The 27736-nt window shown below is 37.1% G+C and overlaps 2 protein-coding genes across 2 annotated transcripts; both read right to left on the reverse strand.

The window, feature by feature from the left end:
• Positions 1-151: 151 nt before the first annotated feature.
• On the reverse strand, positions 152-10002 carry LOC142345608 (proteasome subunit beta type-5-like). The gene is made up of 4 exons (XM_075397745.1): positions 9769-10002; positions 8547-8664; positions 3348-3505; positions 152-602 (listed from the first exon to the last, which is right to left on the reverse strand). The coding sequence occupies exons 1-4, from the start codon at positions 9977-9979 to the stop codon at positions 256-258; spliced, it is 834 nt and encodes a 277-aa protein (XP_075253860.1). The 5' UTR covers positions 9980-10002; the 3' UTR covers positions 152-255.
• A 7352-nt stretch (positions 10003-17354) lies between these two features.
• LOC142345609 (heterogeneous nuclear ribonucleoprotein Q-like) lies at positions 17355-26664 on the reverse strand. The gene is made up of 7 exons (XM_075397746.1): positions 25618-26664; positions 24130-24898; positions 23263-23495; positions 20799-21014; positions 20156-20310; positions 19665-19786; positions 17355-18085 (listed from the first exon to the last, which is right to left on the reverse strand). Exons 2-7 carry the CDS (start codon positions 24887-24889, stop codon positions 17688-17690), a joined length of 1884 nt encoding a protein of 627 aa, XP_075253861.1. The 5' UTR covers positions 24890-24898; positions 25618-26664; the 3' UTR covers positions 17355-17687.
• Between the last annotated feature and the right edge of the window lie 1072 nt (positions 26665-27736).

A 27736-nucleotide genomic window follows, 5' to 3' on the forward strand; every position in this document is an offset into this window, starting at 1 on the left:
TAACTCACCATAACTCACTCAATGCATACGCACTTTTCCAGCTTCAAAATATCAAACTTTCGACGGCACTTTGTCTTTTTGCCACAAAATTATTTTGAGGATAGAAAAAGTAACGATCCGATTATGACAATCCGTACCTCGTGAAAGATAGTGTTCAAATAACATCAATTAAGGTCATAAGATATAATATCAGCTAAAAATCATAAGTAAGCCACAGTCAATTTTCACCAATTGTACACACCAATCAGAGAGCGATTAAGCGGTGCTTTCACGAGCTTCATACTCGGCGTGCAAATCTTTGTGATCCCTCCAAGCAATTTGCTCACATCCAGTTTCCTTCATATGCCACAAGTTCAAAAATCCTCCACTCATCGAGTCACGGAACCCGGCCACGTAAATAGCATTGCTTGCCAGATCGTACGCCTCTTTTACCGATAGATCCCACCGGTAGCCAGCATCCAAAACTCCGTATGCGAAGGGGGACCCCGATCCGACGCTGAAGATGTGATGGTCCAGCCTGGTTCCGTCATCGTCAACGTAGAACAGACCAGGTCCAGATGCATCCCATCCAGCTATCATTGTGCCCATAGAAAGTCCATAGCCTGTATTGAAAATAAATCATGTATTCTATGTTACACAAGAAACGGACGAATTATACGCTCTAAACAAACGAGTATTAAAATTAAATTTCCATTGTAATTTCATGTTAAACGAAATAACTCTTAAACCAAGCTGGACACCAAAAAATCTTAGCATCTTTGCCGTTGCATTTTCGCAAATCTCAAGAAGTTGTTCACATGCAAGTACTTTGGATCAAAAAGAATCAGAACAATTTTTTCCCTCAAGTTAGACGATGTAAAATGAACTCAGCCGGCAGAGTGCCAGAAAATAGCCGCAACAGCTTTGTAGATCAACAGTCTAAGAAAAAAAAACAAGAGAAACAATCACGACGCCGTTCAGAAACCGTAGCAACATGACAATCAGAAAAAATCTTACGACGAACCACTCCACGTGAAATCTTGACCTTGAAAAATTTAGTACTATTAAACATATCTGGTAACGTTGGAAAGAATCTAACATTTTCAGGGGAACAAAAACTGATAAACTGAGCAGATAATTCTCACGAAGCAAACAAATTCAAAAATTCGAAACTCTGTAAATAATTCTGCAACCTAAAAGATACATTGACAAAGCTGATATATTGGAAATACATAATGGAGATTCTTAGAAAATCAACTGAATTCAAAAATACGAACAGATTCAGGTTTAACAAATTTTTGGTTTTAACATCACAGCACTCATCCAAAAACATGGCAGTTTTTCCCTGTGGTTTACGATGACATTAGGAACAGAAATCGGTCAGTCTTAGAATCAAAATTTATCAGGAAAAAGACAGAGGTAACAGATTAACAATCAGCATAAAATCATTTATTACCAAAAAACCTCACCCAAGAAAACTTTCAAAAAATAATAGTAGATTACTCATGAATATCTCAACAACTGCTCCTACAAATTGTCAGATTTTGATATGAGAATTACGACAAATAATAAAACTGAGAAAAAATTTAGTAAAAAGGGCTAAAATGTTAAACCCTCTATAACCTATATGAGCAGACCAAACAAAACTACAGATTATGGCAACAACTCGTTAAAGATAATTTGAGGAAAATGGAGCCAAACGCTAGAATGCCAGAGATGTATTGTGAAAAATTGTAGGCTTCAGCAAAATTTTGAAAAGTGAGAATGAATGAAGAAGATACCAGGATAATAAACAATGGTTTCCCATTGAATTTGTTTAACTATCTTCATTTCCAAACAAAAACATAGCTGGCAGATTGCCAGAAAATAGCCGCAATAGCTTCGTAGATCTGCATTCTCAAAAAAACAGTAAAAAAAGACAGACCAAAAAAATTCGTCTTTTCATTGAAGACTGATATGTTATATTTTGATTAAAAATCCGTATAAGTTTTTGCTGCCTCTATTAGCTGCTATCTAATAACGCCCATTTGACCTTATCTCATTGAATTAAAGTAAATAAAAGTCAATTTCAAAGTGAGGAAGAAATTTTTGTGAGTGAGGTAAATCAAGTGTGACCAAAAATTTAATCACGCAAATAAACACAAAAACTCGCTCCACTAAGAGCGAAAAATGACATCACACACGCACTTCAGTCGAAAATGCAAGAACGAATGAACCAAGAGAAGGCCAATAATAGCCCCAGCTATCGCTGTGCGGCCATTAATAAAAAATAATTCAAAGATTCAAATAATATCAAAAACATTGCCAAATAGGAATTTTTTGTTTAAAATTTTTGCCTTGAAGAAACCCCCCCCCCAAACCAGTTCTCCAAAATCATACAAAACACTTCAGGCTAAAAACTGAGAAACTCAACGAATGATTTTAGAAAACCGTTAAACAAAAAAGTCCAATGAAAGATACAAAAATTATAAAAAATAGCAGACAAATTGTTGGAAAAAGCCGCCGTTGACGCACATCGGAACCGAAACAGAAAAAAAGAAGAGTTTAAATTTGTGCATATTTATTTGTAAGTGTTAAAATGTGTGCTTTTTTGTTGCACTTAATTTAAAAAAAGAACGAATTTTATTAAGCTTAATATTAATGACAGCTAGCAATCACTCTAATCAAATTTTAGAGCGCAATCACTCTGATGCACTGTGACTCAACGACCGGTTTTATCTGTTTCTCCCGTTTCTTTTGATACTTGCTCTTTTGACTTAACGTTTTTGCTACATTGTTTGATTAAATGAAACAAAAATCCATTCAGTCCAAACAGTGAGTTAGGTATACTTATGTGAATAAAAAACGTGAAAGAAAGGTAAAGCGAACGCTATAAAGGAGACCGCCGATATAATAGCCGTTGAGAGGCATATGGCAGCTAAATCAAGCCAAATCGAGGAAAAATGGCTAAAACTGTTAGCTATATGCTCGATTATGTCGAAAAAACCAAAGTTAAAACCAAAAGACAAAAATTCATTCATTCAATGCGGCACATGAACAAAACTTCTTTCAACCAGCAAAAATCAGTTCACACCTAAATTTTACTCACTTTCGATTCTAGGTCAAAACAACGCCTGAACACAGTACTTCCTTTAAAAAAACATCCAGAAAACAAACCACTCATCGAGTCGCGAAAAACCAAGAGAATGCCAACAATAGCCCAAGCTATCACTCTGCAGCTATTAAAGACATTATTTAAATTGATGTAATAAATTAACGCTAACCCCGCCAGTTACTAGTGCAAAAAAACTACTTGTTCAGAACTTTTCTGACATCTTTTTAAGGGGGATCAAAAAAGTCATCCGAGATTAATAGCAGGCTATTCGCACCTTTGTATTGGTACACAATATTGCAGAGCATTTTCGAAGCAGCAGCTGTAGATATCCTGTGTCCATTTCTCAGTTCATAAAGTCTGCACTGTTGTGACAACACTCTCTCCCAGTATTGACAGTCAGCAGCACCACCCGCCATTGTACCCAGAAGAAATCTATACAGAAAATTATTAAGTTCAGTAAAACCTAAGATATTAATTATTTAAGTTCAGAAAACAGAAGCGGTTTCTCATATCTTTAAAATTCAGCCTTAATCAGAGGTCAAGGAAAATACGTCTATATCACACTCAAATTGAAAATTGATAGCATGTTACAACACTTTTCGCTGTTACTGCCAATAAAATTTTAAAAATCTCTGAAGTTATGCATGTTAAAATAAGCCACCAAGCCTCCACTTAAACAACTTTAGATTGACAACATGCTGACCAATCAAGGGTGCTAAGGCGTTACCACGCATAAAAGTGGTCATAGTCACCAAAATAACGACGAGACTTACAAAAGGAGCTATCTGAAATGTAGAAAACCAAAACATGGCTGAAACAATTATTATATTTTATTAAATTTCATTTATTAGCAGCCCATGGGAATACTTTATCTGATTTCTATAATATTGTTAGGTTGAGATAAACGTCGCTTTTAAAATTGGCAACTAAAGGTAACAAGACCCCTAATATAGCCGAACAACTAAAAACAGCATTAGGACCAAAATTACCCTACATATAAGGTGCTCTAATCCTGTGCTATTGATCACATACAACCTAATTCTAAAACTGATCACTAAATTGCATTATCGCATATACTAAGCACTAAAAAGTGGAGAACCCTTATGCGAGATTGTAACTGTCGTCCAAAAAATTAAATACACACCCCCAATTCAATACCCATCGCAAAAACCACATTCAATCTCAGTGTCCGCAAAACACACTACCCACTAACTGAAAACAAGTTAATGCAAAACCAACTGCAGCTACAAAAAGCTTGAATTAGAATTCACGTAACAAGAACAGTTCGATCATGGAGACTCAACAGACTGGTGAAAAATTCTCAGGTAAAATTCAAAATAGAAGATGATTAAATCAGGACACCCCTTTGCAAAAAAAAACGAAGTGAAAAAAAAATGTTTTTAGGAAATCCAACCGTAATAGAACATCAACGATTGCTCAGGTTCAAAACATCAAATACTTGCTTCTATGACACATAATAACAAACTAAGTCGGAAAACAAAAAGAAGCACCTTCAGACCTTTGCACGTTTGATAATCAACTACAGTAAAAGGGTCCCATGGCTGCCAATTTAAAACACCTGGATATAATTGTCGAAACTGATTCAATTATTAACTAAATGGATAAGACGAAAAGCTGCAAAAACCAATGCATAGGCGTTCAGTTACAATTTGAAATTTCAATGCTAAAAATTTGAAAATGGTTTAAAACGTTTACCTTAAAGGAACAACGACTTGTACTGACCAAAATCTTCGCAATATTTACTCAGATCAAGCAAGGCACAAAGATAAATCGAAAAAGCAAAAAAAATGGTCTATCAAAACATTTTTAAATTAAAATATATCCAGCTGATTGCCGAAAATTAGCCGCCGTTGATTCCCATAACCACGATTGGGATTGAAAGAAAAAAAATAAAAAAAGTTTGTAGGAAAATAATTTTAAAGTGCGAACCATTTTGATGTCATTTGGTAGTTGAACATAACCTGTTTCATAGTGATACAATACAGGAATTATTATCAATACCAAACATACCCGGCAGATTGCCGTAAAATGGCCGCCGTTGATTCCCATAACTCTATTGGGATTGAAAGAAAAAATATCAACAAAAATTGATTTTTGTATAAAAACATTTTCAAGTGCAATTTATTTTGATGTCATTTCGTAATTGAACATACTCCTGTCTCTCAGTGAGAGGCTACAGGGTCTAGTATCAATACCAATAAGCATTATAGATAGTAACTAAAACTTATGAGAACAAAGTTCAAGTACCGGGCATCTAAAAATGGGCTTTATGGGTTTATCCCGTTTCTATTTCTGACTTTGATTTTTTTTTTACTGACTCTCTCTTCATTTTGAATTGCTTGGCTGGGCAGCTGCTGTTTAAAAGGACTTTGAGCAGAATGACAGAAGAGTAAAACTAGCCTAGAGAAGTCAAAAAGATTTCACGCAAAATGTCGAAAAAGCGGCAAAATGGGTAAAGCGAAAAAAGTTCGACGAAGTAAAAAAAAAATAGGAGCGCTATAATAGCCAGCTGAGAAGATGAGGGCGGCTATTAATACACATTAGAGATGGTAACAAAGACTTAAGTTCGAGTAACGGGCATCTAAAAATGGGCTTTATGGGTTGATCCCACTTCTATTTCGGATTTCGTTTTCTAATACTGACTGTTCATTTTGAATTGCCTTGATGCGCAACTGCTGTCTAAAAACACCTTAAGCAGAATGAGGAAAAAAAGAAAAACAAGATCAGAGAAGTCAAAAAGATTTTAGGGAAAATGTTGAGCAAGCTGTGAACTAAGGTAAAGCGAAAAAATTAGAGTTTGACGAAGTAAAAAAAGCAGCACTATAATAGCCGGCTGAGAATCTGAGGCGGCTATTAATCAGAAGACGTCTATAAATGAGAAAATAGGAGAACACAAAATTGATTATTTTAAAACCAATTTGTAGAGAGTGGTGCTTAACCAACAAATATCAGCCGAATTGTTTACGAATTCCGGCGACTCAATTCTTGTTAATTGATTGATTCAAAGGACGATGCGGGAAGTGGGTGTCCTGCATCCTATACACATATTACGATTTCACGGTCAAAGAAAACCTTTCAATTGATTTCAGAAAAAAAACTGACATCAATTGAGCTGAAATTTTTTTAGAACTTCAGTAGAAATATTAAACTGTAAAAATTTTAATGAGATCAGTCGGATATACAAAAGTCAAATAACAAAGTCAGCAACTTCTTGTAAGCTAAAATAAGGTTAAAAACAAAGCGTCATGGAAAGATCCTTATCGCCTAGAGACTGCTAGCATTAGGGCGTGCATTTAGGCGGGAGGGGGTCAAGCGTTAGGGGCGTCAAGAAATGCAGGTGGAAGCTGGACGAGGGAGTAGGGGTGGGGTACCAAAGGAAGGGAGTCAAACTCAAAAACCGCTATTGACACCTTGAATTTATGCCCTCAGCATTTTCGCTGAATCACATACTTAGAGACGAGTAAAACGTAAGGCTCTAAGAGAGCTGCTCAGCCAATTACTGACCTCCAAGCTATACCTTTTAATCCCTTCTTCGAGGATGTGAAGTTAAATGGTCAGATACAAAGTTGGCCAAGCAAAAAATTGCATTTAAAAACAGCACTAATATAATAGCAACAGCTTTCATCTGAGAGCAATTAAAACCACCTGGAGGCCTCTACAGCTGAAGGCAACACAACAAAGAAATGGAGCAAGTAACTTTGATCAGTGCTTCTTTATTGTTTTAATAATAAATAGCACAACCTTCGAACATTGGGTATTCAACTACAATGAAAAATTGGCATGGCTCTGCCTCATAACAATTGAATCAAGTTGTCAACAAAATAGAAGTCGAGTCAATTTGAACATCAAGTTGTCAACAACATAGAAGTTGAGTTAATTTGAAAGTCAAATATTAACAAATAAAGTATAAAACGTTTAACCTAATGAAACAACAACTTGCAGTGACCGAAACCCTTCACAATATTTCTTCAGATCAAACAAGACACAAAAAAAATTAAAACAGAGCAAAAATTAAAACAGAGAGTCTAGGTCTAACATTTTCTTATAATTAATCCAGAAGAAAAATCCAGGCACATACAAAAGGCCAAACAAATCAAAATTGGATATTTCAAATCTTTTTAAAAACAACTTTGTCGAGAGTTAGTTGATTCCGGAAAAACTGCCACCAATTGAGCTCGGAAATTTTAAAAACTTTTAAAGATAAATGTTGAGCTTTAAAATTAATAATGAACTCAATCGGATATCAAAAATTCAAGGAGTAAAACTGAATCGAAAAACAGTCAGCAACTTCGTAAAAGATTGACAACAATGCATCCTGAAAAGATCCCTATCGCCTAGAGATTGCTTTCATTAAGATGGGCATTGGCGGAGGGGTGAGCGGAATTAAGGGTTAGATGGGACAAGAATGGGGGTTAAAATCTGCGGGTGCAGGAGGTGGGACGAATGAGTAGCGGGGGTGAAGTGAGTTCAGGGGTGACTGATGGGAGGGGGGTCAAACTATTTAAAGAACAGGAACAGCCCTTCACACCATGAATTTATATAGTTTATATAGTCTCCTCAAAATAATTTTGCCGAATCGCACACAGATATGACCGAAGCGTGAAACTCTAAGAGAGCCACTCAGCCAATAATTGCCCTCTAGGCTTTACCTGGTTGTCCAACTAAGGACGAAAAGTTAAAACGTAAGACAAAAAATCGTGCACGCAAAAAAGACCACAGGACGAATATAATTGATACATAGTTCAATCGAGAGCAGTTAAAACGACCTTGAGGCCTCTACAGCATAAGGCAACACTGCAAAGAAATAGAGCAAGTAACTTTGAGCAGTGATTTTTTGAGCTTGTTAAAACCATAAATAGTACAGCCTTTAGGTAATGCCTTGGATATAGTGGTCTGCAATAACGAACTTCAAAAAATTTTGATGCACTGATCATATTTTTGGAAAACACGTCGGCGAGACAATTCAAATCTTTCCTGCGGTAAAATAGGAAACGCAAATAGGCGTATCAATCAGATGATACTGTTGGCACACTGTTGAAAGAAGAATACGTCACCATTAACCAGAAGTATTAAAAACAACAAGTATGTAAAATCATCCATTCAAATTGATAGAAATTTTGATTGAAAATCATACATATTGTTTCCACATATCTTTCTTGTTCACAACAGCACTCAACATAAAGTTTAGCAAAATTTACCTACATAAGTTGATTCAGAAAAACAGAAACTCGCAAAAAACGCAAACATTTTGGTGTTAACGAAACTCCAATATAGCATTTTATCTTCTAAAACCGCAGTAGCCTAAAAAATTTCATCAAAATGTGACCAGACTTTCTGTCAAAATATTTCAAAAAGCTCAAAAACTAAATTTTTTTGTCTTAAAAATTAGAAACAGCTTTATGATACATCAGTTGCTAAACAAGCAGAATATTCCGTAAAATTGCCCACTTACTTATTGATTCGTATCACTTTCTTGACAGTTTGGGAAGCTATGTAGGGCCCAGCAGTAGCACGGGAATCAGTTGCAACTATGACACCGTGCTTGAATTTAAAAGCCAACGTTGTTGTACCTGAAAATACATCACCGCTCAAACTGAGATTGCAACAATTTCACTGGACACAAAGTGCTCTGACGTTGCTAAACGTTGCTATACGAAACTCAAATGTGGCATTAAGTGTTTTTCATTACACTCCATTTAGGGGATCAAAGGTCCATTTTTTTCTGCTATCATTTTTAAGCAATGGTTAAGTGACTCTGCTTGAAGTCACTGATAACTTCTGGCGATTATCGAGAACCGCGAATCGGTTCGAGATATTAGGTCAGAATTTTGAAGTGACTTCTGCAGAATCACTTAACTATGCTTAAAACACGAATTGCACACGTTTTAAAATGGCGAAGTCAGGGGAATTCAACTTCTGGCTAAGTAGCGACTTCTGGCATTTTGACTTCTGGCACTGCAGACTTTCGGCATTTTAAAATGTGCACGTGTTTTAACACATAAAACGTTTGCCCGCCAAGAACCAACCCGTATAGGCGGAATACGACGCAGTTACCCAAAATTTTCCTACCAATCCATTATACGGTCAATTCTGGTTATCAAAGATTATGGTATAAAACGTATGACATATTGCAATTCATTCTCTGCTTGGCACATTGCTATTATCTAGTTATGCATATGGGGAAAACTGGAGTCTGTCCCTTTATAGCCCCCCATTATGGTATATTTACCATTTTTAGGGGGGGGGGGGCTATAGGTTATTTGACCACTAAGCTGGGGGGGGGGGGGGTATAGTTGGAAAGAGACTCGAAAATGTTTTTTTTTGTCCTGAAAACAGTATCAGCATGTAATCCATTATTCGCAAAAAATGCTTATCTGAGTAGAATGGCCACAATGATTCAGAGCAAATACTTCGGAACATCTGTTTCATTTCCACTAAGCTGAGGATAGTTCCAAAGAAATTTTGTATAGTTTCCTTTTGTGTCCCACTAGCTAGTGGGTGCATAATAGTAACACCCATGCACCCAAGATAACGTTTAATATTACCAAATTGATTTGCTATCCGATGCAATGTGTTCTATAACTGGGGGTGAGTATTGATTTGGGGCAATAACGCCCCCCCCCCCCCCCTCATTCCTCTTAGTTCCTCGCAGAACTTCAACGGATTAAACCAACCTTTGTTGAACTTGATAGCCGGATTGTCCTTGCACACAGACTTGCTAAACTCAAGAGGTCGCTCTACTGCAGGTAATACCATCTCTCCTGGCTCGTCTTTGATGAGATCTTCACCCCGACCAAGATCGGGCATGAGAAATGAATGAGGCTTCGACAGGAATGACGAGTCACATGTTGGATTCCCATTTGAAACGAGGTACTCTAACGCCATTTCAGATCTGGAAATAAACTATCTAATAATTACTCTTTACAACCATGATTTCTATTATTATATGCCTACAGTTTAAGAAATTTAATAACATAAACGACTAACGTCGGACGAATTGCTGTTAAACGACTGGCGAGTCTCAAACGACGGTATCAATTTCAGAGGTTGACCTAATAATCCAGCTCCTATAAAAAAAATTTCCACAAAAAAGTAAATTGGACAAAAAACTGCTAAAAATGGTCATCTATATGCGGCATTTAGTCTTAAAACACTTTGTCAAAGTCATTCACTGATCGTAGCGCATGATCAAAAATCTTTTCCCGCTCAGAAAAAAAAATTTCTGAGCAATTTTACTCTTTCGCTTTTAGATCAAAACGCCGTCTGAACGAAGAGCACTTACGGTAAAAAAAAAACCTTAAGAACATAACCGAACAATGTCGGGCGAATTGCACTCAAACAACCGGCTAGTGGTTGGCTTCGTCAGTAGCCAGCCATGGTTTAGTGAGCCTAGCTTCAGCTTAATTAACGGGGCATTAAGTGAGGGTAATAGAAGATGACATGATGCCACAACAGCAGCTGAAGTGCGGCATCAACAAATAAGTTAGGGAAAGAGATCGAGTGTGCGAGAGATAAAACGTGAACGAGAAAGAGCAGGAAAGAAACCCCAACCGATAGAGAGATAGAGAGATTTAGGAACATTTTCCATGATGAGATCCGCCTCTGCAACTTCTAGTTTACTAGCCTTGTTAGTAATTAAATCATAAAGAAAAAACTGAAAGTGCAAAATTCAAAAAGTTTCGACATTTCCCAGTAAAAAATGTTCACAACCATTTTTGTCTCGGGAGTTCTGTCATGTAACCCATCTACAAGACTTAGAAATTTTCGTTGGAAAGTAGTGATCATTGAACTCAGAACAGGATGAAAGATGATCGAAAATTTTAAAAACAATTGCAAATTTTACAAAATCTTGCTAAAACTCAAGATATTAAAATCTTCAATCCACCTCATTGTCTCAAGAGACTATCCAGTATCGCTATTTCAAGCCTTAAATAGCTTCACTGTCTCATAAATATCCATACACTTGGAACATGTGATTTTCCGAAAATGAAGAATCAAATTTTATCAAAAAATAGCGAAAACTCGAGTCATTAAAATATTGATAACCATTCCCTTAACTAGAACCTATCCAGCAGCTTATTATCAAATCTCGGACGAGGTCCCGGGGCCCCCTATTAAAAAAATCAAAAATATTAGAAAATAGAAATTATGCAGCAAGCAATTATCAAACCCTGGAGGATGTTCCTTGGCCCTTGAGGCTGGAGAAACCTAAAAATGACAAACATTTTCAAAAAACTATAAAAATTTTAAGTTCTATCAAAAATTTGTGATATTGAAAAGTTTAAAACTATTCCATGGTCCACAAAATTTCAGTAACTTAAAATCAAACGCTCAAGGAGCTTTTCTGATCTCTAAACGCTGAAAAAAACTTGAATAATGACAAAAAATCGCGAAAAAATTGCAAAAATACAAGTCTTGTCCAAAAAGTTTCCTTGGCTCTTGAGGCTAGAGAAACCTAAAAAATGACAAAAAAATTAACAAAATTTCAAGTTCCATCAAAAATTTGCGATAAAAAAGTTTAAAACTATTCCAAGGCCCATAAAAATTTTTCATTAACTTATAATCAAATCCTCAAGGAGGTTTTCTGATACCTGACGCTGGAAAAACCTGAATAATGACAATAAATCTCAAAAATTGCAAGTTTTATCATAAAATTGCTAACATTTGCGATTAAAAAGCTGAAAATTTTTCTATGGCCAATAAAAAATTATCAGCAACTTATCAAAACCTTAAGGAGGTTTGCTGGCCCCTGGGTCTGGAAAAACCTGAATAAGGACAAAAAAATTTCAAGTTTTGTCAATTCGTGCTTTTAAATGTTGAAAACCATTCAATTACCACAATAAAATATGCAGTAATTTATCATCAAACTCTAGAAGAGGTTCATTGACACTTAAGGCTGAAAAAACTCAAAAAATGAAAATTTTCAAAAAGCTTGAAAAATTGTGAAAATTAGTATAAATTTGCGTGTTTCGGTTTGGATTACCAAAACATAAAGCTCTTAAAGTGGTCATAAAAAGTACTTATGTCTTGCAAATGACCTTCATCAACTTTAACCAGCCTCAATTTTAGACTGGTCCAACAAAAAACTCCATGAATGAGGAAAAAACGAAAAATTGCATCACTGGGCTCAAAAACTCCTAAAAATGACCTTTTAACCTTCAACTACGGCCTTCCCGGTAGCTTCATCGCACTAAGCACTTGAAGGACTACTAAACGCGGCTACGGGCCTCTAATTAAACTTAATGCCCGCTGGGCGCAACCAGTTTATCACGAAAAATTGCATTAAACAACCAACAGGACCAATATAATTGCTACAAACTTCGTTTGAGAGCAATTAATCAGATATCCTTTTTTATTCTTTCCAACCGCTTTCATTCTAATCCTTGAAAAACGGTTTTCAAAGGGGTTTCAATACAGGAAAGATCCAGATTCATATTCAACTCTTTCAGTTAATCAACTGTTTTAGTTATGATAACTATTTCAAAGGTACAAATAATGAAAACTTTCCAAATATTAAATGAGCAACCGCACCTTAAACCAATATTATAAATCATCTTAAACCAATATTACAAAAATAACGTAGATCAAATATCAAAACTATTTAGGTTGCTTTTCATTTGAGGAAAATTTTACAATTCAGGGTTCTTCAAAACAAATTAATACTATTTTAACCCTCTCAAAATAGTTTAGAAAATGATGCCAGTTTACAGAAGTGCGTGATTTTTGTGTCAGCACGAATGAACAGCCATTAATATGGAGAAACATCAAACGGTAATGTGGATTTAAAAAAAACATAGCACGACAAGTCCTGACCTACAATTCACAGAATTTTCATTGACTAATTAAAAAAGCTAGACCTAGAATGGACAAGAGTGGAAAGGGAAAAGCATTCAGAACAAAATCCGAATAGCAAAAAATAGAAAACATAACTGACAAACGTCGGGCGATTTGCTCTGAAACGGCCGGCGAGCGGTTGGCTTTGTCAACAGCTAGCCACGGTTTAGTGACCTCAGGGCACTACCTCTTTATCCCGTTTCTGAAGACGAAAGTCAAATGGTTCAGACGAAAAATCGGCCACGCGAAAAATTGCATGAAAGACAAACAGGATTAATATATTTGCTACAAATTGCTTTTGAGAGCAATTAACAATGGTTTCCTAAAAAGTGCCTGTTAGATCATTTATGATACAAAATATTTCAACTATACTTCATTGATAATGAGAATCAGAGATGATGACATTACGCTACATAACAGCAGCTGAAGAGCGGCATCAACGAAGAGAGAGAGAGAGAGAGAGTGAGAGAGAGTGGGTGAGAGAGAGAGAGAGATGAAACGTGAACGAGAAAGAGAAGGAAAGAACCCTAACCCAAAGAGAGAGCAAGAGACAGGAATATCTTCCATGATTGGATTCGACACTGCAACTTCTAGTTTTTTAACCTTGTTTATAAATAGATCATATAGAAAACAACTGAAAAAGGCAAAATTAAAAAAAACCTTTTCAACTTCGCAATAAATAAATTCAAAACCAATTTTTGTCTCGAAAGTTCTGTCAAGTAACCCATCTGCGAGACTTGAAAAAGTTTGTTGGCCAGTAATGGTCGTTAAACTCAGAAAAGGACAAAAAAATTGAAAAATTTTGGAAAAATTTGCAAATTAACAAAATCTTGCTAAACTTCAAGACATTAATATCTTAAGAGCCAATTCATTGTCTTAGGAGACTATCCGGTATCCCTGTTTCAAGCCTGAAATAGTTTCACAGGCTCATAAAGATCCATACACTTGAAACAAAATTTTAGTTTAAATTTTATTCAAAAAATACTGAAATTGGAGTCATAAAAATGTTGATCACCATCTCATTAACTCTAGAAACTACGCAGCAGCTTGTTATCAAATTTTGGAGAGGTTACAGTGCCCCTGGTGCCGAAAAAACTCAAAAACATGAATTGCCAATATTTTAAGAAATTGCTTAACTTCGTGATATTAAAATCTTGAAAAATGTTCCATCACATCTATAAACTATGCAGTAACATATTATCAGACTCCAGAGGAAGTTCCGTGGCTCTTGAGGCTAACGAAACCTAAAAAATGACAAACTTAAAAAAAATACAAGTTGAAAAAAAAAATTACTAAAACTTGTGATATTAAAAAGCTGACAAATAATCCATGACCAAAACTATTTTTCAGTAACTTATTATCAAACCCCAAAAGGGGGATCTCTGTCCCTTCAGGCTCAAAAAACCTGAATAATGACAAAAAACGTCGAAAAGTTGAAAAGAATGACAATAATTGTCAAAAAATGCTAAAACTCGTGATGTTAAAATCTTGCAAAACATTCCATTACATCTAGAAATTATACAGAACCCATTTTCAAACGCTAGAGGAGGTTCCTTGGCTCTTGGGGCTGAAGTCACCTAAAAACCGATAAAAAAATTCCAAAACTTGAAAAAAAAAGAAAGTTTTATCAAAAAATTTCTAAAATTTTTGACATCAAAAGCTATTCCATGGCCTTCAAAAATTTGTCAGTAGCTTATTATCGGACCACTTAGGATGTTTCCTGGGTCTGGAAAAACCTGAATAAGGACAAAAAATGCACGTTTTGTCAAAACATTGCTAAAATTTAAAATTCGCGATGTTAAAATGTTGAAACCATTCCATTACAACTAGAAACAATGCAGTAACCTATTATCTAACCCCAGAGTGCACCTCCCCTTTGGCCGGAGCCGTAGGTATATAGTCTACTGACCTTTAGAGGAATGAATTCCAAGCCAGAGTAAACTTGAGCTTCGGTGCGAAGACCATCTGGGGTCCAGCTCATTGAGGTGTTGTGTCCCAGAGCCTCAAGTCTCTCTGTATCTCAACCATCTTTCGGGACAAGCAGAGCAAGTGTTGTCTGGACCAAACATGTAGTGTAGCCACTCTTTATCTTTTAGCTCTGCGATCACAGTTGCAACACTACTCTGTGATGTTATTTCTGTGACTATCACTACATCTGTCTTGTCTGGACCTTACACAGTACCTCTTACTAGAAGACTTTCATTTCAGATACTAATTGTGCGCAGGGATCACACACAGTTTTCTCTTCCACTACTAATCAACTTTCAGTGGATACAGTGTAGCATTCATCTCAAGCTCCCTCACATCTCAACCTTACTAGCCCTGCGTTCGTTGCCTACTAACAGGGGTTTCTGGTCGATTAGAGTTCGCAAGAGACTTTAATTGGAGTCTAGCCAATTCGCTACTAAACGATCAAAACGTCATCTACTAGTCTCGATTTCACTTTCGTTACTTTGTTGACTTTCGAATCAGTTAACTTTGACCATCTTTCGCTTATTGGAGACATTTCCAACAGTTGAAGTCAGCGGGAACTTTTCGTTCACAGGGTCCCGCCGACAACCACTTTTTCTCCCTTCTTTCAAGGGCGCTATTCGATGCTCTGCCTCAACACCTCGCATCTCAGGCTCTTGCCTGCGCTGATGTGAATCGGACTGGCAAGGAATTCTATTTAGAACAAATTGTTTTAAGTCCGTAGGTGGCTTGTTCAGGGCTCAATCCTCAGACTGTCAGCTTAGCTAACTTCCACTAACTGAGCTAGTGGTTGTTACCCAGGGGGCACCACGTGGAGGTTACTGACCAAGGTTACACCCTACGGATCAGGCCCTTCCTCAGAAAGCTTTCCTCGTAGCATTGTGCAACCAAGTCCCCCCAACCCCAGAGTAGTTTCTTTGACACCTAGGGCTGATAAAAATCAAAAAATATCAAAAATTTAAAAAGCTTGAAAAAAATAATTGCAAAATTGTAAAACTTTGTGCGTTTTTAGCAAGCGGTTGTTCGTCTGTAGCTAGCCACAGGAGGGGGAGGGGGTCACCGGGGGTTGATTGGGGGCATCACTGGCGTGGGGGAATTAGCGCGGTGGGGGGTGGGGGCAACAGGGGGTTCAACAATTGGGGTGTCTTAGAACCAACCTCTAAGAACCGCCCTTCACACCATAAGTATAAGTCTCCAAAACCGTTTGAGCTGTAACAGAGCTGAAAGGCTCTAAGAGCACTTAATGCCCGCTGGGCGGCACCTGTTCATACCGTTTTTCATGACGAAAAGTCAAAAGCGTCAGACGAAAAATCGGTCAAGCGAAAAATCGCATAAAAAAGACGGACAGGACTAATATAATTGCTACAAATTTCGTTTGAGAGCAATTAAAAAGTCGAGGTCAAATGGCCACATGTGAACAAAAACCACTAGCGAGAAAACAAATTTGCCCAAACACCGTTGTCTCACTTTATTTTAATATTCGATTTAAATTCACTCCGCAAAATCACTCCCTTTTTCATTCTGCTTCCAGTTTCGGCGTGACCAAAATCATCATTTCAAAAATCATTAAAATGTACTAACAGTTGTTACAAAAGACAGCGCCCCAACACAATTCAAATTCTTTGAATTTTTAAAAGGAGAGAGTCTTCATTTTTGCCGTTGAGAGGCTAAATAATAGCCGTTGAGAGGCTAAATAATAGCCGTTGAGAGGCTAAATAATAGCCGTTGAGAGGCTAAATAATAGCCGTTGAGAGGCTAAATAATAGCCGTTGAGAGGCTGACGGTGGCTATTAATAAACGAAACATAAACCGACCAACGTCGGACAAATTGCTCTCGGACAACAGGAGGGGCAATTCAATTCAGAGGGGCCTGTAAAAATTGCGAGCGCAAAAAATTTGTCGACCAATGACGGGTTCAAACAACCAAACTCCAGTGCAAGAGACTAAAGCATTTATAATTCGGCTATCAGGGCCTTGTGCCTGCTAATCTAACAATCACTTTTAATTTTGCAACAGTCATAATTTCTGGATAAGAACAATTTACAAGACGCAAAAATCAAGAAGCGAAGAGTGAAAAAGTTACTCGAGAGGTGAAATTGAAAGTATGTTCTAGAGCCAAAAAACAGCATCAAAAATTTTGCATTAAACAGACACGCGTTTACAATAATTGCTTGAAACTTCGTCCAAGAGCAATCAATCACCTAAATGACTTGAAGCAGCAAAATCGAAATAAGTTTAAAAAATTTTTCTTGAAATAAAAGAACGGCTAGTTGCCTAAGGCATAGTAGAATTATATCCTAACATATACTTAGACTACTGCATTCGACACCCTTTATTTCTGACTTAATTGGACCTCGTTTCAATCCATTCTTAATTTGATACGTCGAAAAGCAGTAGTAGATATTTCAATACTGCTTTTCGAGGTAGCGATGAGCTAGTCGAATAAAAAATGCTGTTTAACGAAACGTTTAATTACGAGAAGAACACGACAAATATGTAGAGAACAAAAAGATGTTGTAAATTGCTGGTGTAATTTGGAGCAATGGATTATGTTAAGCCACTGCTAATGACAACTGCCATGCTTGATTGCTTTGATGTATAGATCATCTTAAAACTAACAACAGCTTTCATCAGATCACATGTTAAAAAACAACAATTGAGTTTTGTTTGACAAATTCACATCAAAATCATTTCATGCTTTGCTTTAAACGCAAAGAGTGCACATAGTATTGCATCCGTGGATGGTAGTGGCCTCTTCGCGAGTCCAGTTTAGCTTTGGCGCCTCCCCTTAAAAACCTCCCCTGCCTCGTTTCGGGGGAGGGGGTCCACCAAAAGGGGGTCTCCCGTATTCAGCTCCGTAACCCGCAGCTGGGGGTGGTGCTCCGTATCTATCGTAAGCTCCGTATCCTGGCGGTGGGGGCGCTCCTCTCGGAAAACCACCCGCTGGTGGCATTCGTCCATAGGGTTCCGGGGCTCCATATGGATCGTAAGGATCTCGACCGTACGGTGACCGACCGTAGGGATCTCCGCCACGGGGTGGCCCATATGCTGGGTATTCAGGATATGCCGGTGGGTACCTTTCATATGCTCCAGCCCCTGCTCCGGCGCCATAGGGGTCACTGCCATATGCACTTCCTCCAAAGGCTCCCTTTGGCGTGCCGAAGTCACCACCACCACCTGAATATCCTGCAACAGCAAAATTCTTTTATTTGAAACAGAACTCAGTAGGCTACATCCCATATTTGCGTTTGCAGTCATCGAATCAGAGAAATTCGAGGTTCTTTTGTCAATTGGAATATTTGCTTCAACAGCGCTTTATCGGCTATTTTAGGGCTTCGTTTGAACTCAGGTTTGCCTCGTTTAAGAACTATCCAACACGGTAACCGAAATGAAAAAATGGATTTCTAAAGCGGATGAAAAGTGGATATACTAAATTTTATATTAAAAAAACATAGCTGGCAGATTGCCAGAAAATAGCCGCAATAGCTTCGTAGATCTGCAGTCTAAAAAAAACAGTAAAAAAGACAGACCAAAAAATTCCTCTTTTCATTGAAGGCTGATCTGTTATATTTTGATTAAAAATCTGTATAAGTTATTGCTGCCTCTATTAGCTGCTCTATATTAACCTTCATTTAGAGTGACACACACCCATTTGACCTTATCTCTTTGAATTAAAGTAAATAAAAGTGAACTTAAAAGTGAGGAAGTCATTTTTGAGAGTGAGGTAAGTCAAGTGTGACCAAAAAATTATTCACGCGAATAAACAAAGAACTCGCTCCACTAACAGCGAAAAATGACGTCACGCACGCACTTCAGTTGAAATTGCATGAACGAATGAACAAAAAGTGGCTGTGACGTCATATGGTCGTAACAAAAATCATGACAACGAAATAAAAAAACATAGCAGGACAAGTCCTGACGTACAAATCAAAGAATTTTCATTGACTAAACAGAAAAAATAGACCTAGAATGGACTATGAGTGAATTGAGAAAAAAATCTTTTAAAAATCAGATAAAAAATAAGAAAACAAAAAAACAATGTCAAAATGCCGCATGTGAACAAAAAAACACCTAGCGAGACAGGAAAATTTAATTCAAACGAAAAAACTAGGCCTAGAATGAGCTGTGAATGGATTGGGAAAACCATTTAGAAAAAATCCGATGCAGAAAATCGAAAAAAACAGTAAAAATCAGAGTGAAATTGCCGCATGTGAACAAAAAACCACTACCGAGAAACCGAATTTTTGTTCAAACACCGTTTTCTCACTCTACTTTAAAATTAGAGCAAACGAAATTCACGCCGCAAAACCACTTGCTTTTCGCTCCATTTCCTGTTTCGGCGTGACCAAAATCACTACTCCAATTTGACTTCAAAAATCATGAAAATGTGTGAACAGATCTTAAAAAAAAAGACAGCGCCCCAATACAATTCAAATTCTTTGAATTGTAAAAAACCAAGAGAAGGCCAATAATAGCCCCAGCTATCGCTGTGCGGCTATTAATAAAAACAAAAACAAATTATCTATATCATACGGAGATTCTGAATTATAGATAATTTGTTGAGATTCTGAATTTTATATTAAAAAACAAAAACAAACTATATCTTACGGAGATTCTGAATTATAGATAATTTGTTGAGATTCTGAACTTTAGAATCATAGAATTTGAACATCAATTCAAAATTTCAATTAATTCGAAATCTCATTCACGTTCAATAAATCTGTTTTCTACAAACTAGCCAAAAAGATCACAAAATCAAACATACTTCCACCACCGCTTCCTTCTCTTCCCTCACTCCTCCTTCCACCTCGCTGTCCTCCGCCTCCGCTTCTCATTCCACTCACAAATGCACTGCTACCATCAGCTGCGCTCAGTTGTTGCTTCTCTCTACAAAAACAATTCATAAACATCTTTTTAAATTTACAAATTTACGTATTTTATTTGTGCATCTGTTCATATAGCAACACAATCAAAACTGCCTATTAAATATCTCCACACTTTTGCAAATATTTTTAAACCCACTTTTGCCAATCGGAATAAGCTCATTATCGCAGACCTTTATCATACAAAAAAGTTTGTGATCTTTTTTAATCTTTCACAAACAAACATTTTAAAACCTACAACAGGAAACATACCAGAAATTCTTCGACTATAGCACAAATCTTGCCTAATGTTTTAAAAATTTCGTCGCTAAACTAAGTTTTTACGTCGTTGATACCACAAAGACGAAGTATTTATGATCTTGGATTTACAGACCTGATCTGCTGCAACCTGGTCTTGCTATCTGGGGGCACTGGTCTGGCCAGGGCACATTTCATGGTTGCATCTCTGATCTGGGTTCCGTCTTCAGCCTCAATTGCACGCATACAGTCGTCTCTCTCCGCAAAGTCGATAAAGGCATAATTCTTTGCCTGGAAAATACGAAAAATGTTGATCTACATATCTCACACAAAGCAACGAATGTTTATCTACAGCAAATCATGCTTTCAAAAATAGCCAATCCAGGTCTGAACAGAACAGATAAACTAGAATGGAATTAAAAATATTATTACAGCAAAACAAACTCTGAATAACGGGGAGAAAAGGTTACCACCCAATTACACGACTACATTGATCGCTTCAAATTTTGTTCACGAGCAATTCAAAATCTCGATCGATCTTTTCTGTTTGAGCCTCCAGCTTAGCTTAATGGGTTCAAATTATTTGCACCCACCCCCCACCGGGGGGCACGTGCCATATTTTTGCATAATTACTAGCCATGTTATGGTTCATTCTCTGTAATTGGGGGGCGCATAACATACGGGGGGGGGGGGGGTGTTAGCACAAACGGAAAAGATACCAAAATCTTGAAGCGTCTGAAAGGTTTGAACGCTTTCTCTCAATTTAAGAACTAAATCACCTTTTTTACACGCTCCACAATACCATGTCTGCTGAATCTCTCCTCCAAGTCAGTCTCGGTGACACTGTCAGTTAGCTTTGTGATGTAGACGTTCTTGATCTTAGCCAACACCTCCTCATCAGGGTCGTCTAGAGGATCAGACCAGGCACACCCGTACCCAGTGAAATTGCTCCAGGCCTTCAGGGGAATATTGCCAGCATCCAGCCTCTTTTTAGCCTGTTTGAAAAACCCACATTTCAAAACCATATTAATGAATGTCAATGCTCTCAGCTAATTTGTAATAACAAAGGTCTATTTGTGCTTTACAGTAAAAGAAAATGAGCAAACAATGTGACGTATAGAAGCCAAAGAAATCTCACAAGAAAACAAGAAAAACATGCATACCACATACGTACATGCCAAATATAACAAGTATTAAAAAATTGACAGCCACTGTTATCATGAGCATATCATGACTAATTTCTAGCGAAATTTCAACAAAACTTCCCTGTCGAAATTTGGCAGATTCTGTTTTAATAGAAACGGGAAACGGTCTCATTTCAACCAACTTTCATAACAAAAGAAATGAAACATAACCGACTAACGTCGAGCGAATTGCTCTCAAACGACCGACAAGCGGTTGGCTTCGTCAGTAGCTAGCCACGGCTTTTTGAGGCTATCTTTAGCTTGATTCAACTCTGCAACTTTTAGTTTTCTAGCCTTTCTAATATTGCAAAATTTAAAAGAAAAGCTTTCAGATTTCGCAGTGATAATGTTCAAAACATTTTTTTTGTCGCTGGAGTTATGTCAAGTAACCATCTGCAAGACTTGAAAAGCTTTGTTGGCCAGTAATGATCGTTAAACTCAGAAAAGGACAAAAATATTCAAAAATTTTGAAAACAATCGCAAATTTTAACAAAATCTTGCTAAAAATCAAGATATTAAAATCTTCAAAGCCACCTCATTGTCTCAAGAGACTATCCAGTATCTCTATCTCAATCTTTAAATTGTTTCACTGGCTCATAAAGATCCATACACTTGGAACATAATAATTTTCTAAAAAGTGAAAAATTAAACTATCAAAAAATTGCTAAAGCTGGAGTCATCAAAATATTGATAACCAATTCATTGACTCTTAAAACTATGAGACAACTTATCATCGAACCTTGCAGGAGGTCCCTAGGATCCTGGTGCCGGAAAAAAATTAAAAATTAAAAAGATTCAGAAAACTTTTAAAAATTGCAAATAATTTTTAAAAGTTACTGATATTAAAATCTTTAAAAACACTACATTACATCTATAAGCTATGCAGTAACCTAAAATCAAACCCTAGAGGAGGTTATGTGGCTCTTGAGGCTGGAGCAACGTAAAAAAAAGACAAAAAAACTTGCAAGTTGCATTAAAAAAACTGCTAAAATTAGTGATAATAAAAGTTGAGACCTAATCCATGGTCAGAAAAAACATTTTCCTGTAACTTATGATCAAACCCCAACGGAGATCTTCTGTTATGCTGAAACACCTGAATAATGACAAAAAATTTTTAAAAAAATTGAAAAAAAAATTACAAGTTTTGTAAAATAAAAATGCTCAAAATTCGTGGTGTTGAAATCTTGAATAACATTCCATTACATTAAGAAACTAAAGAGTAACCTATTGTCAAACCGTAGAGGAGGTTCCTCGGCTCTTGAGGCTGGACAAACCTAAAAACCGATAAAATTTTTCAAAAACCTTGAAAAAAAGCAAGTTTTATCTAAAAAATCGTTAAAATTGGACATATTAAAAAATGAAAGCTATTCCATGGCAAATAACAAATTTTTAGTAACTTTTTATCAACCCCTTAAGGACGTTTTCTGGCCCCTGCGTCTGGAAAGACCTAAATGGAAAATAGATGTCAAAAAAATTGAAAAAAATTAAACGTTTTGTCAAAAACTAAAAATTGGTAATGTTAAAATGTTGAGATAATTCCACTACTATTAGAAACTATGCAGTAACCTATTATAAAACCCTAGATGAGATTCCTTGAAACTTAGGGCAGAAAGAACTCCAAAAATGACAAAAATTTCAAAAAGCTCAAAAAAATTGCGCAAATAAGTATAAAATTGCGCGTTTTTAGCGACCGGTTGTTCGAACGTATACAGCGGGGGGGGGGGGGGTTCACCGGGGGCTGATGGGAAGGGGGCAACCGTGGGGGTGGGGGCAACAGCGCGGTGGAGGGGGGTTGTTGGGGTAATAGTGGGGGGTCAACCTCTAAGAACCGCCCTTCACATCATAAGTATAAGTCTGCAAAACATTTTGAGCTGAAAGGCTCTAAGAGCACTTTATGCCCGCTTCGCTCCACCTGTTATCCCGTTTTTGAGGACGAAAAGTCATAAGCGTCAGACGATAAATCGGTCAAGCGAAAAATCGCATAAAAAAGACCGACAGGACTAATATAATTGCTACAAACTTCGTTTGAGCAATTAATCATTAGTACACTTTCACTTACATGAGCAGCCGTTTTATGGTCCACGAAGTCAAGGAAACAGAAGCCCTTATTCTTAGCATTAGAGTGCGGGTCAGCCGGCTCCTGGACCTCGACGTTCACGATTCCGTCAACTACTGCACTGAAAGCATCTCTGATCTCCTCTTCGCCCTTCTGCTTCAGAATTGGACCAACAAACAGTCGTTTATTTGGCTCGTTGATTTTCACATTCATTCGGATTGATCGATTGCGACCACCTAAAATAATAAAAACCGATACCAGGAAGGCTAAAGTTTACCTACATAAAATAAACAATGAAGATGAACATAGCCGAGTAACGTTGAACGATTTGCTCTGAAACGCCTGGCGAGTCTCCAACGACGGTCAAATCTTAAAGCCGCTCTTCTCACAATGTTTCTTGAATAGTTTCGGTGAATCGCATATTTAAAGTCTAGTGAGCCGTAGGGCTCTAAGAGAAGTTGATCCCTTCGGGCTCTACTTATTTATCCCGTTTTTGGGGATGAAAAATCAAATGGTCACACGAAAAAAAAAACAACCAGGAGTTGGTAATACGAAAAATGGCACAAAAAGACCAGCATGACTAATACAATTGCTACAACTTCGTTTGAGAGCAATTAACAATTAAAACGATGGAGATCTAATGCATTGTTTTTTCGGAACACAACTACAAAAAAGGCCATTCCAAAAAGTTCAGATGTGGCATTGTGAATGCCTTCGTTTAATTTCTGAATGAAAGTGCTCAAAATCTAAGGAATTTATACCTATTTTTGGGCACATTTAAAAAAATCCGAATTGTAAAAACAGACTATGCTTTTTTGACCCAAGCAATACCAAAAAGTGCACAAATTGAAAGCAAGGCCCTTAACCTACCTGACATTTGACACTCGTGACCATCCCACATTTCTACACATCGTCTTGCAGTATCTGCGTCAAAGAAAGTCACGAATCCGTATGTCTGGTTCCTACCAGTCTCAGGATTCATCATCAACCGCAGATGCCAGATTTGTCCACACTGTTCGAATTTCTCCACCAAATCTTCCACTAAATACTCCATCGGGATCTTTCCAAAGTAGCATTGAGAGTTCCTTGGAGCTTTGAAGTCCTCTTGACCTGGTCCGGGGCCGTAAGATCTTTGGCCAGACGTCACTTCGTACTTGTATTGGGTTCGGTCCAGAATTCGCTGCATCCTCTCGCTAGCCGAAGCTCGGGACTCCGCTGCTAAGTTCTCACTGCCACGCTGATATCTGGGTCCAGACTCAGATTTTGAGGATTGGTGCATCTGGCGTCCTCCACCTCCACTACCACCACCACTTCCACCATGGTGCTGTGGTTGATGATGATGCGTTTGCTTGAATGGTCGATTGTCGGGTGGACCCATGATTGGTCGAGCTACGCTGATCAAGAGCGCTCCATAGTCGGTCACTCCGTTGAAATCACTTGACTTATACTGTACAATGATTTCCGAGAGTACATTAGGATTAATCCCTTTGAAGAACAGTGCGACATCTTTGACGAACCCTTCAGGTGGATAATACCCTTCAGCGATGAGATCATCTAGTTGTTGAGCAACGTATCTCTCAAGGCCGAGGCTAAGCAGCCTTTCGTACGCACCAGTTCCTGATGTACCCATAATTTCGAACTAGAATTTAAAGACTTGATGAGACACTAAAATTCAAAAGTATTCATAAACAAATAGAACACAAAGATTACAAAAGAGACTTTAAAATGTGTTGTCCAAAAACTCAGTTCTTTAAAAATTGATTTCAAATGCATAAAATGAGCTACCAAAAACAGATCAAAATACAATCAAAACAATTGTCATTTTTCTTTGACAATGAAAAATATCGAAAAGGTAGGCATCAATAAAAATTTAGCTGTATTTTGATCGGTTTAAGCTGAAAATAAAATCTAAACCAACTATAAACAAAAATGATTCAGTAAATAAATACAGTAAAAACAAAACAAATGATCAGAAAACATAACAGAACTTTGTTGACGTGACCCATCACTCAAAATTGCGCAAATATTTAGCTCTACAGCAATAGTTGGATCTTCGCATCAAAAACTGATTTCGAAAATGATTGCTCCTTGGTTGCGATGAAAACCTCTTCCTCTGGTAAAACAAACAGCCGAATCTTCATTATAAAAATTTGCAGCGAAAATCAGTTCTTGGTAGGGCGAAAACTTCGTTCACTGGAAGCGCAAAAACAGCAAAATGTGCAAGTCTGGCAAAAGTTGCAGGGCATCTGGAAAAACTTGCTCGTCTCAAAAAGCATCAACTAAAAACAAATCACATCATAAATATGTGCAACAAAGGGCTCGTAAAAAGTATGGATTATGATAATAGCAATAACATACCTGGTCAGGAAGATACACCACACGACATATTCACCTCCAACTGATACAGCCACGTTAACAAAGCACTCACAATATCCGCATCTAAACGCTCAATTGATGTCATAGTTGATAGTTATTAGATTTCAGCTTTACCGCTAATTTATTCCTATTATAGCGAAAAGTAGTTCTCATTTATTATAGCAGTCATGGTCAACAGAAAATAGCGAGGGGCATAATCTTTGGTTACGCTGAGGCACAAACGTGTGCCTCATCAATCCTTGAATATAGAGGTTCGGTTGCGACTTTCAAATACTAAGGCAGGCAGTTCAATCTTTAAACTGACGAGTCAAAAATATTGTAGACGATAATCACATCGTTAGAAAATTATGACATAAAACTTTAAAAAGTCAAAACACCCACTTCACCTTAAATATTATAAAAGGTTAATAACTTTTGAACATTATAGACAGTTAGTATTTCTAAATCCGATTGTTCGAAAATAGAAGTCAGGGTTCGGGGAGAAGTTAAAGTCAGAGTACATGGTCCGAATCAGAAATACTAATTTGTAGTAGAATTACTAGTAACAGTAGTGGAGGCTTCAGGCATTTGGAGAAAAGACTTGAATTATAAATTATATTGTATTAAAATAATATTAATGTCGTATGGCTAACAAATTTCAAAATAACATAACAGAAAAAGAAAGGGCAAACTGATTGGCACTGAATGCGAGACGGTTGAGGCGAAAGCAAATGAAAAGAATTTCAGCAAATGAAAAGAATTTTATTCGCAAATGAAAAGAACTAAAAAGGCAAGATACCGGTTAAGGTTTACGAAGCTTTAAGGTCCACTGGAGCGCAACCAGCAAGGTTGTATGGATTAGCTAAAGTACACAAAGAAACCCCTCTGAGACCTGTTCTCTCTATCCCGGGAAGTTGTTACTATAAACTTAACAAGTTTCTAACACCCTTATTCCAAAAGATTGAAGGAGCAAACAGAAACTAACACCAATGAGGCACGAAAGACTCTGGAGCAAGATGCAGAGAAATAATTGTAAATTAAAACTTAAATTGATTAACTTAACGAACGTTTTCGAATATTGCGTTCATCGTCAGGTTTAAAAATTAAATGAAATCATTTACAAAGTATATAAACTTGTCTTTGACTATAATTCTAAGAAATGAGTTAAAATAACATCGAATTTTTGAAATTATTTACAGTTAAAATCACATTTACAACATTTTATTTTCACTTATTACACTAAAATCAATTCATCTTATATTCCGGATTTCTTGAAAATTCCGGGTATAATGCTTTCTATTCCTGAAAGGGATTTTTACTTTCATTCCTATCTGTTTTATTACTTTCATTTTTACTTTCATTTTACTTTCATTCCTAACTCTGGAACAAAAAAAACTTGAAAAAGACGAACAAATCCTATCATTAGATGTTAAAAGTTTATACACCAACGTTCCCGTAGTGGAAGCCATTAACATTGCCCTGCGATCGCTTTATGCTAGGGACGATAAACCAGACATACCTAGAACAACAATGAAATGTCTGCTTGAATTAGCCGTCACCAACGTCCATTTCAAATGCAATGAAAGTTGGTACTGTCAGAAAGACGGATTGGCAATGGGTGCATCCTCGGCGGTGATTTTGGCAAACCTTTGGATGAAATGTAAAACCAACACACAATCTAGCACTTGTCGCAATTGCGAACACCGTGTGACAGCACGTTCCAGGGGGTTGTGTTGAGTGTGAAATTTGTAATAGATGGTTCCACGCAAAATACCAGCAAATCAGTAACACAGAATGTGATAGCATGGAAAACCAGTTCTGGATGTGCTCACTCTGTCGTGAAAATGATCAGACAGACATTAACCATTCGTCCGAAATCAAAGTTTTTCTAAGATATGTCAACGATATTGTGAGAACAGTTAGAGGTGACACGAAAGAGTTGTTAGATGCGGTCAATAACCTCCATCCAATTCTCCAAGTACATTAGAAACAACAGATGATAAAAACAGTTTGCCGTTTCTGGACATGTCAATTAACGTACAAACGGAGGAGAACTTTGTTTGCACATGGTATCAAAAACCATCAGATACTGGAACAATTCTGAACTATCGTAGCTGTGTAC

This window comes from Convolutriloba macropyga, chromosome 9 (genome assembly GCF_964194025.1).
Source record: "Convolutriloba macropyga chromosome 9, txConMacr16.3, whole genome shotgun sequence".
NCBI lineage: Eukaryota > Metazoa > Xenacoelomorpha > Acoela > Convolutidae > Convolutriloba > Convolutriloba macropyga.